The sequence below is a fragment of the Pyxicephalus adspersus genome, chromosome 6 (genome assembly GCF_032062135.1).
Source record: "Pyxicephalus adspersus chromosome 6, UCB_Pads_2.0, whole genome shotgun sequence".
NCBI classification, from domain to species: Eukaryota; Metazoa; Chordata; class Amphibia; order Anura; family Pyxicephalidae; genus Pyxicephalus; species Pyxicephalus adspersus.
This window is the reverse complement of record NC_092863.1, coordinates 10,782,242-10,792,761: the sequence shown is the minus strand read 5'-3', so window position 1 is coordinate 10,792,761 and position 10,520 is coordinate 10,782,242. Positions and strand designations below refer to the sequence as shown.

General features: G+C 38.9%; 1 protein-coding gene across 2 annotated transcripts in view; it reads right to left on the bottom strand.

The window, feature by feature from the left end:
- The window catches only part of LOC140333097 (serine/threonine-protein phosphatase 4 regulatory subunit 1-like), a 34,009-nt gene that overhangs the window by 17,454 nt on the left and 6,035 nt on the right, over window positions 1-10,520 (bottom strand). For both annotated transcript variants that reach the window (XM_072414508.1, XM_072414507.1), the window contains 8 exons: window positions 10,019-10,151; window positions 9,120-9,226; window positions 8,105-8,247; window positions 4,794-4,940; window positions 3,303-3,410; window positions 3,015-3,080; window positions 1,801-1,959; window positions 629-777 (listed from right to left, as the gene is read on the bottom strand). In XM_072414508.1, coding sequence (XP_072270609.1) covers window positions 629-777; window positions 1,801-1,959; window positions 3,015-3,080; window positions 3,303-3,410; window positions 4,794-4,940; window positions 8,105-8,247; window positions 9,120-9,226; window positions 10,019-10,151 — 1,012 coding nt within the window. The remainder of the gene's footprint in view (window positions 1-628; window positions 778-1,800; window positions 1,960-3,014; window positions 3,081-3,302; window positions 3,411-4,793; window positions 4,941-8,104; window positions 8,248-9,119; window positions 9,227-10,018; window positions 10,152-10,520) is intronic.

Here is a 10,520-nt window from a genome sequence, read left to right as displayed (position 1 = left end):
TGCAATCCCTATTTAATGTACAGCGCTGCGTAATATGTTGGCGCTATATAAATCCTGTTTAATAATAATAATAATAATAATAATAATAATAATCCAGTTAGTACACATTTTATTAAAGAAAATATGCTGAAAATATTTGGGCTGCTACTGCTAACATTCCCTGGTGAAAATTCTAGTGACATCCCTGATATGGCTTCAAGACTTTTTAGAGTCCCAGGCCAGGAACACCAGTATATTAGCCAGTTATGGCATTTCTGCATTGCTTCTTGCAGGTCAGTAACTCAAAAACTATTAAGCTCCGATTTCTGTTTCAGAGACAATATCCAAGAAGGAACTTCCTGTTGCTTCCTCAAGACAAAAGTACAATTTTCTCATTGGGACACAAAAAATTGACTTACATGTGCTTCAACTCTTTAGTATGCAATCTAAAACTATGCATTGACCTGACCAATGACAAGCTAGAGCTAACTATGTGATGCCCTATTTTTCTCCTTGGCTTCTTGTCAGTTGATGTCATCAGTATGTAGATTTAAACAAACACACTAGAGGTCAATAAACCCGAGTTATATAACCTCTTAAGTAGAAATGAACTTGGTTGACCCTTGAATGCCTTGGTAAAAGGTTGTACCTAGAGCCGCTGTCTGTGCTGTGCTGGGTGTCCTCTGCGGGAGGTCGGATGCTCAGTGTTCCATCCTCCTTCACGTACAATCCTGCTGTTGACGGGTTGGCGAAGGTGGAGATGAAAGGACCCAAAGATTGAAAGGCAGTTTGTCGTACCTGTAATGCAGATCATACTGTCTGTTAACTGACAGTGGAACACAGAAAAGCCACTCAGCACTTTTCAGACAATGTAAGCCAGAGCAGAAACTACTATCAAATGAGACCAGAAGCCAAAAGCCTGCTTTTCTTTTTTTCATTACTGTGACTTAGCAGGTGCACATAGCATCTACCGGTAATAGAGAATGCTTTTCTAGGATGTAATGTAAAACAAATGGCTCAGTTTAGAAACATGTCATGTAAAATTACGTGTCCTTAGTAGACTACCCTGGCCGCAGGATGACAATGCTCCTAAGCGATTTCAGTGCAGAAGGAACAAAACAGACAAACGATTACAGAAAAAAAAAACAGATCAGGCAAAATCAACAGCTAACAAAATTATGTTAAAAAACTGCTGCAATAATGCTAGTGAAAGAAAGTATCATATATGCATTTTTTTTATTTTGGCAACACAAATCTATCCTACAAATCTGACTTGAGCCTCATATGATACCCCTAAAAAAAAAGGTAAGAGGACCACTGGACATTTTTACCAAAAAGCAATTCTGGAGGAAGACAATTATGGACCCTGGTGCAAGGGTCCATATTCAGTTAAAGTACACTAAAATAAAATAAACATAAATCTTAAATGCCTACAGTGCAAGCATCTAGACATTTACAGACACAACATCAGTACTCTTCAGAAGTGATAGAGAAACCCTAAACACTCCATTTTCTGCAAAATGGAAACTTTCGAATTGTAGAAGTTTGGTTCACCCCTTCCTGACCTTCATGCTTCCCTACTGGTCTATCACTATAATGGATAGCATTTTTGACCAATAGGATGGTGCACTTCCAGGTGTTTATAGATATGATTTCAGATAATCTTTTATATTTTACATACAACCTTTTAAAATATGGAGAAAAACTAAAAACAGTGATGTTGTGTAGGTATATTACACCTGTATTAAGGTGAAGATAAATTTAATGTATCCTAAACATATATATGTATTAAATGAAACAGAGAACCGTAGGACAACTTACCCATCGACAGGGGTCACTGATAAGGTTTATGAAAAGAGGGGAAAGCTTGGTCCGTCGCACCTCGCTGGAAGTTGTGTATGAAACAGCCATAAAACACTCGGCACACACTTTGCGCATTCCCCAGGCACTGTCAGAGCACAACTCTAAAAACTTGGGGATCTGAAAAGACATAAATAAACACGTAGGTCTGAAATCCAAAGTGACAATTATAAAACACATTTCATATGGAATGACTATTGTACCAGTCATTTTAGACTAGTGTTAGAATAAAATCACTATTAGTTTTATTTTTGTTTTCTTTGTATTAGCATGACAAAGTGTAAATATGATATAAACTACAAAAGCAAAATAAGGCTTTTAATATATTTATATACCTTAGGATATTTGGATAATTTACAATATGGAGATCAGAATATTGCTTCATTCAAATACCAAGCTGTATTCTCATGAAAACTTATTCAAGTGGAACTACAGTCACAGTTATACATGTTAGTGAAATGATTTGCTCATTCAGTCTTGTGATTTACAAACACCAGGTAACCATGCAGTTTCCTCTGTTACACTGCCATTCACCAGACAAGGAATCATTATCGTGTCCTCTGAAAGAATATCAGGGTACTGTATTGCTGAACCAGGGCATGTGTCTGGCTGTATACTGAGCCACAGCAGGGCAAATCTCTGGCTGTACAAAATGTACCCACTTCCTGTTTAAACTACAGTATTATTATTATTAATAAACAGGATTTATATAGCGCCAACATATTACGCAGCTCTGTACATTAAATAGGGATTGCAAATGACTGACAAATACAGACAGTGATACAGGAGGAGAGGACCCTGCCCCAAAGAGCTTACAATCTAGTAGATATTTATGCCGTCTGAGACTTTACTTATTCAAAAAAAGCCTATTTTTTCATGAAAAACATATTAAGGTAATTAATGTACACATTAATTCAACTCAAGCAATGACAAAGTTATCACCTAATAAGCAAGCCAACAGTAACATTTTGAAACTTTCTCTGGTCCATAAGGGGTATACAAGTTTAGGAGATGAATTGGTTGAAAACCTTTAGCAAAGTTTACATACATCAACCCCCGTCTCTGGCTTTTTGACTGGGGGCTAAAAACACAATAGCTGACTCATTAAGCTATGATGAGCAAAAAACATACACTCAAACATGTAGCAATGTATTGCATTGGAAATCTAATCTTACCAAAAATTTTTCAGTAGCTTCTTGGCCAACTGCATTGCACACATCACCAAAGTTTGCTGCACAAACCTAAAAAAACAAGACACAAAACATTTTTGTTAAGGTCATTCCCACAGATAAACCATAGTCGCTACCATCCTAATGAGGACACAATGCCTGGCTTCCTACATAGCACTTATTAACACACAAAGGACTCAAACAGTCCTACAAACATCAGCTGCAGAATTTTGGAGACAATAAAGACAAAGAGAAATCACAGCCAAACCTTGGATATTATTCCATATTCCATACCTTGCGAACTTGGAAAAGTTTGCTGTCGCTGCAAAGGTCACAGAATCTTGGCAGTAACATCTGTTCAACGGTCTGTCTGCCAAGCATTGAAATCATTTTACAGATAATCTGGGAGGTAGAGAGAAAAGGTTTACTCTACAGAACCAAACACAAGCAGTGACAAATCGGAGGCCTTATGTGAATCCTGACTCCTTTTATGTGTGGAACAGAACAGCCATGTTGATTAATGAATGAATGCTACAGAAACATATCATCCAGAGAGTTATAAAGCTCAATATTTTCTGTTTAGGCTCCACCTCCTTTCTGAAGCCCACAGAGATCGCTAAACTAGGCCAGGTTATAATGGAGAACGTTCTCAGACATGTGTAGCAGTTATTCTTTACCTTGGGCTGGATGTCACATCAATTAGTCTCAGACGGGACTTGATAAGCTGGCCTTTTCAGCTTTGTAGGAAAACAGGAGTAACCTACACTACATAAGACAACTCCTCAATAGTGCAATCTAATCTTTGGAATATTACAGAGCTACACCAGCCAAGAAATCCTTAGCATCTAACATTTCTGGGTCTGTGAAATCGATGTCTGCATTCCCTACTGTGAGCTGCAGTTAAACCAGCCAGCAGCAACATCACTAGAGCTCCCCGCAGACATAGTAGTGATGTAGGAGTCAGCACTTGGAACCACAGCTCACAGCAGGGGAACACAAGCATCCAAAACATCCGTGAGGATAAGAGATATTAAAGATGCTTGGGTTGTAGTTTTACAAAAGAGTGAAGACTGGAGCCTAGCAGAACAGGGAAATTATTTGATCATTTTATAGGCTGCTTTTAAAGGAAAAAACACTTTATTAAAACACCAATCTTCCCATAAGATTCACATGTAGTCATTTAAAAATCCTGAAAGTGTTGCTGGATGCTAGCACAGGGCACACCAAAGTACTCCTCTTCAAAACTTCTACATTAAATGTTATGTAGAGAGGAAAGGTGTGGAAAGACTGACACACAGACAGTAATTAAACACTTGCAAAATAGAGGAAGGTGAGCGGGGGCAGTACTAAGGAGTTTACTTAGATAAAATACTAGATCGGATGCTTTTTGCAAGCAAATAAAAAAAATTGGTAATGGATTTTTTTTACGTTGGTGACATGGTCTGCTTAACCCTAATAACACTGCTTCAAAAAGTTTCTAAACAAAACTAGAACTAGAGCAAAGTTCATAAAACCTTGATGCAGCAGAAAAGCAGCCAATCTGCATTTTTTCATCTAGTGCTTAAACTCAGATATTCCAATTGCCTGCTATGGTTTACCACATGCTGTACATCATCATTGCTCTGTGCTGTGGCTTGCTAAATACAACTGTAGTGAGTCATATGAGGTTTTGTGACCCGCAGCAGTAAAGAATTAGACTCCTACACAACTTGGAAATATGCAGTATAAATGTGCTTGTACAAGCATGCAAGGAGAACACCAACTCATGCCTGCCCTATCACTCACATTTACAGCTTCCACTTTGTATTCATCATCATTCTCCGGAGCGGAGAGATCCAGTAATATAGGACACACTTTGTTCTCGAGGTCGCTCTGGTCGAAAAGGTCTTGCTCCAGCAGGATCAGCAAAGCTTCCTGGCTTGCTTTCCTCACCTAAGAACCAGAAAAATGTCAGTTATTCTCTAAATTGCAGTTTCTGTACTTAAAGTGAAACTTTACAAAACAATTGTTCTAATTTTGGAAATAGAGTAACTTCGACCCTCCTCCTGAGGAAAAAGCTAAAATGCAAAAGTTGTCACTGTAACAGGAAAATGTACAAATTGGGACACCTGTCTGGTGACAAATGTCAAAGAGGGAAATTTCTTCCCAGTTCCTACTGTGTCTCTGGGATAGGAGGTAAAAGGAAAATCTCGCAAATGGTAAAAGAAGACAGCAAAAAAAAAAAAAAAAAAAAAAAACACAACAGGAGGTGTACCACTCTGGCCAAACCTAGCAAGAAATTGTAGTTAGGTAAAAAAGGACATCAGCCTTTTTTTTTTTCTTGATGCCCTCTGCATATTTACTAGAAGCCATCTAAAACACCTGTAGAGGCCTAAAGTACATATGTCATGTAGAACTTGAATAGGTATAACAGTGGAGAAGTATTCAGAAACATTACTCTCACAATTCCCTCGTAGGGACCAAACAAGCATATAGCTTTTCATACATATATTGCCATTGCAGATGGCAGAATTTGACATCACATATCAGTGTCACATTCTGCAGTTCTGCCCTAAGCCCTTCCAGTTTTATCACCCTCCAGCTGCCTCCATTCACAGCACACTGTCAGGAACTTTAAACTCTTCCATGACAAAGTATAAGGGGACAGGAAAAGGACTATGCTGACTGGTGAACTGCACAGCTGAACTGATGGGCTATAGAGTGCCCATCTATCAAAAACAAACCCATGCGAAGCTCTGGGAATATCCAGACCACACATATATGGAGTAAATGCAAATTTCTATATTTCCCATTTAAATTTATAAACCAGTTCAGCAGACTCTATAAAAAAAAAAATAGATGCCGTATTTTGTTTTGCCACTGTCAAAAGTAAGAATAAGCCTGCACAATGTTAAAATAGCCCCATTCATGGTAAATCAAAAACCCTATTCACTCCAATTTGTAAAGAAATTCTGGTAAAAGTTTAAAATCTCATCCTGAAAGGGGTTAACAGATTCTGTGCATTCTTTTTCTTTTTTTTTTGTTTTTGCTTTTTCATGACCATTCAGTATTGTTCTTTACAAACACACCTTCTGCAAGTGAGTAACTTATCCAAGCATTACTGCTGACAGCAGGGCAATGCAGAAATTTCGATGAATGTGATAGTACAAGAATTCACAATGATCACAACATGACACCTCTCAATTCTAAAATCATGCAGGCAGTTTGAAAACCTGGTGACAGCAGCAAGACCTTTCTCTATCAATAAAAAGATCTATGTATTTTCTCTCTACTTTACACTAGAGGCAGGTCAAGCAAAGGACAGTCTGGCAGGGTGTTTAGAGTGGAAATTTTTCCAATGCCTGCTTGCACAGACAGGCAGACATTCTACAGCAAGTTTCCAGCGAATGCTGCACCTGAGGGATAAAATAACTTAGGAGTTGCCCTGTTAAGCTTCACACTGACTAGGAACATGTCAAGCAAAGTGGACGAACCTGTTCTTGCCTGCGTATTGCCGAGATGCTCTTGCTCTCAACTTTGTGCATAAAAATACCAAAGGTCCCTGGAAAACTAAAACGTACAGAAGTATTGAACGCAATAACGTGAAGCGACCCATGGCATCTAATCACCTTTTTATTGTTCTGTGAATGAAAGGGTACACGCATTGGTTTCTACACTGAAAATAGCCATGAAAAAAAATACACTTACCTTCAATCACGCAGTGCAGTCCGATCCATCCAGGGGTGTCCTGCATCATGTCCCGCGTCGTCCCGGAGCCAACGCTCGGGACCTGTCATCCTCATCTCTTCTACCGGGTTCTTTATCCTACATCACCCAACCCAGGCGCAAAATCGGGTGATGTAGGATGGGAAAAAAAAACCTAAGAGCCTCCTGGGATGTGTGACCTAGGTATCCCGGGAGGCTTTGTGCTAGACAATCGAGAATTAGGGGGCAGTGCTGCACCCTTTTTAAAAAGAAAAAAAAAGGGTGTTGCACAAAAAACAACAACAGAATTTGTACTCTACATAAAAGGGTTGTCCAGCCTTATATGTAAAATGAAATTTCTAAATTTAGGTACGCTTTAACCTGGGCAGTTCATTTCTGTCCAGGATTTACCGTATATATCTAAAAGTGGTACACTGTCTTTCATAAAAATGTATTTTACATTGTAGGCCTGTAATTCGTAAGCATAACTCACCAAAATAAGTCCAATATTTAATAAAATTATTAATAAACTTTAAATAAAAAGCACAAAAATCTGTTAAAACAAGGGTGCATAAATAAATACTGAAACCTGTAAAAAAACTGTACAGTAGCATATATATAAATATAGATATATATATATATATATATATATACAATCCAAAATAATTTGAAAGTCCCGCCACGCTCCCTCGTCACAGGGAACTCCCGGCGAACATCAGCGCACTCGCCGGGGGACAGATCGGATGAAGAGGACGCGGCCAGAGGATGGCAGGACACTGGAGGAAGCCAAGGGACCATCCTGGAAAGGTAAGTCTTTTTTTTTTAGCTACCCTGAGTGTGGTTTGGGGTTTCTGCTATCAGTTGTTTTTTGTTTACCCTGAGACACACTTGGGGTTATGGCTCAGAAGGTTTATAACCTTAAAAGCCAAACTGTGCAGCTTGAGATCTACTGTGTACGTTTACTTTTACAATTGCTCCTGTTATGGTTACTAGATGAAATGTTATATTTTACCTGAACTGCATTAATGTTATCTGCACAGCATCTCACTTCACTCAAGGAAGCCCTATTTAAAAGACTACTAGTAAATTACATGGAAACTATGGGGTTGTGTGCATGACACCCTAAACCTCACAGTATGTACACAGTCTTCCTCTTCTTCATGGGAAAAAGGTATTATTTTAATTTTCAAGTTGGAATAGACTATCACAAATGCAAAGCATATTAATTTAAGAGATCTACTAATATGTTATATCACGCATAATAAAAGCAGAACAAGGAAAAAGATCTGGGATAACATAGCTTGTAGATGTTCAATTTTTTGGAGAAATTGGTAGTTTGTTTTTATAAATGAATATAACTACATTTTTATGATGATCAGTGTAAAATGTTAATGTGTGAAGCTCTAGCTTACCTGGTTATTGGGATCTGTGAGATAGCGGATAAGGATGGGCAGTAGATATTCAGAAAATGCCCGGGGAAACTGAGGTCGGCTCTCCTGTAGGAAGAGGGTGATTTGTGGGATCTGCTCCATCAGCTCAGTGCGCACAGTGGGCTCTGGGAAAAACAGCAAGAATAAAATCTCCATTAGTCTTTACTGCACAAACAAATGTGATGCAACTGTGCACAAGGCTACGGTAAAGGATCACTAGCAGAAAAGCCTGAAAGGGACAGGACGAAAAAGTAATTGATGCCCCATATCCCAGCGAATACCCTGAAAAATGAGAGATGCCTCAACTAGAATGAACTAGCATCTGCAGGAAATCCTATCCTCCAACATGTTAAAACAGCATCAGTAAAACAACTTATCCATAACTCAACCAAGGCTGAAAGTGGACCCAACTTGGCCTGAATGTTCCTGAAATAGTGGCATTGCTGAATTCAGGGCACTGTGGTGCCTGAAAGTCTTTTCAATAGGCCAAAGATGAACATGGAGGTTTGACTTCTTTGAAGAAATTACAATCACCTCCTTATGCCATGCCACACCTCTGTCATTCATCTACTAAATACCAAATCTTTACTGGACAGCAGACTGACATCTGAAGAAAAGGGGCAAGGCTCAGTTTCAGCAAAAGAAGGAGCTTAATCTTAACTTGGCCAGAATTCAAAGCCCCTTATACAGCCTAGACCAGCATCCAACGGTGATTCACTTGGTTCTATTTGAAGACTAACTCAGGTTATCTGAAGGACCAAAATGAACCTGCACTCCAGAGCTGTCACTAACTTATAAAAACATTTTCTCTTCAATAATGTTTCCAAACCTTTTGATGTACAGTTACTAATTATATATGGGCAGGCTGCTGTCCCGTGGAGCATAATGATTGTAACCATCAATCAACCTCTCAAATCTTTGCTAACATTTATCGCAGCAACCAGTCTGTGTTTTGTTATAAAAACCAGGGGAATCAGTTAAAAACTTCGGTACTGACCTGAGTCTTCTGACAGGCGAACAACAATCTCCATGACTGTGAGAAAATCATCTTCTGTACTGCTAAAATCTCTCAGCACATCCAGCAGCCCACGAGCGATTATCTGTCTGTATGGGAAATAAATTAACACCAGATGAAAAGCTATAAATGGTGAGCTTTACAGGGGACTATTATTCTAAATAATAAACATTGCTTGCTTTTATACTGTTACATGATAGGGTTTTAAGCAATGAGCTCAGGTTGGAGAGAGGACAGGCTTACACTTCTCATCTGGCAGGAAGAGAACACTTGAAATAAATAAAAACTTCTGAAACGTAGCATTGCAATTAAAATAATTTAATTTAAAAATACGCAATATGGAATTCACAGGTCAGATACCACTGACACCAATGATCTGTTTGGCAATCTGTAAGGATGACATTCTTCCCATTGACCACCACACTAATGTACTGTGGGCTTTGGATACTGTTATTATTGTCAGGGGTTCCCTAAGATCTGAAAGTTATTGCAATGGTTCTCCCATGTTGGGGTAAGCCTTATTGGCTTGTAGCAACAGTGTCATGGATTCTATTCCTGCTGCATATAAATTCATTCTGGGCCACATCACCACGTAAAAACCTTTTCACTTTTTGTAGTATTTCCCACTAGTAAACTGCCCCATCATTGCTATATCAGCATTGTGTTGGGACTGGTGTTTTAAGTCATAAAGATGGTTTCGCATAGCTTTGAGGGAAATCCAATACTTTTCAACTTTATTATTTTCTACTATTGCAGCTGTCAAAAACTGATCACTTTATGCTTTGCAGAGAGAGAGCAGACACTTAAACCACTGTATTGGACTATTTGTTTTTTGTTTTTTTTGTGTGATCTGCTTGTAACTGCAATGTCACAACATTTACCTGTTAAATATATTATCGCTAAAAGCATATTTTTCCAAGCGTGCCAGGGGAGTCAGGTTGTCATGTGCAGGAATGTCCAGAAATGCACTTATCCTCATGCTTTCACAGTCTGGTCCATAATCCTCGAAGCCAACTTAAAGAAGAAAAGAAAGATGTGTTACATGCCCCCAGCAATGATCAGACCTGTCTAGGTGTCACATTACTCTGTGTGTGTTGGACGTGGGGTGTCCTGTATCCACAACTATATACAGAGCGTCTGACGGGGTACTTAGGTTACACAGTGATGGACATAAATGAGCCAAGAGAGCTATTTAAGCTAATTTGTATCCAGCTCGGAGATAGCGTTAAGATGCTCTGCCGGGCTTGCTACAGGTTTCTGGAGCAGGACACTAATCTCTTTAAAACATGAAGTGTGAGCAGAATTTTAATTCCTACTCAAGAGGAATTACAGGAGATTTTCCTGCCCAGTTTGCCCTTCCTTTTCAGCCTCTGTGAGGCACAA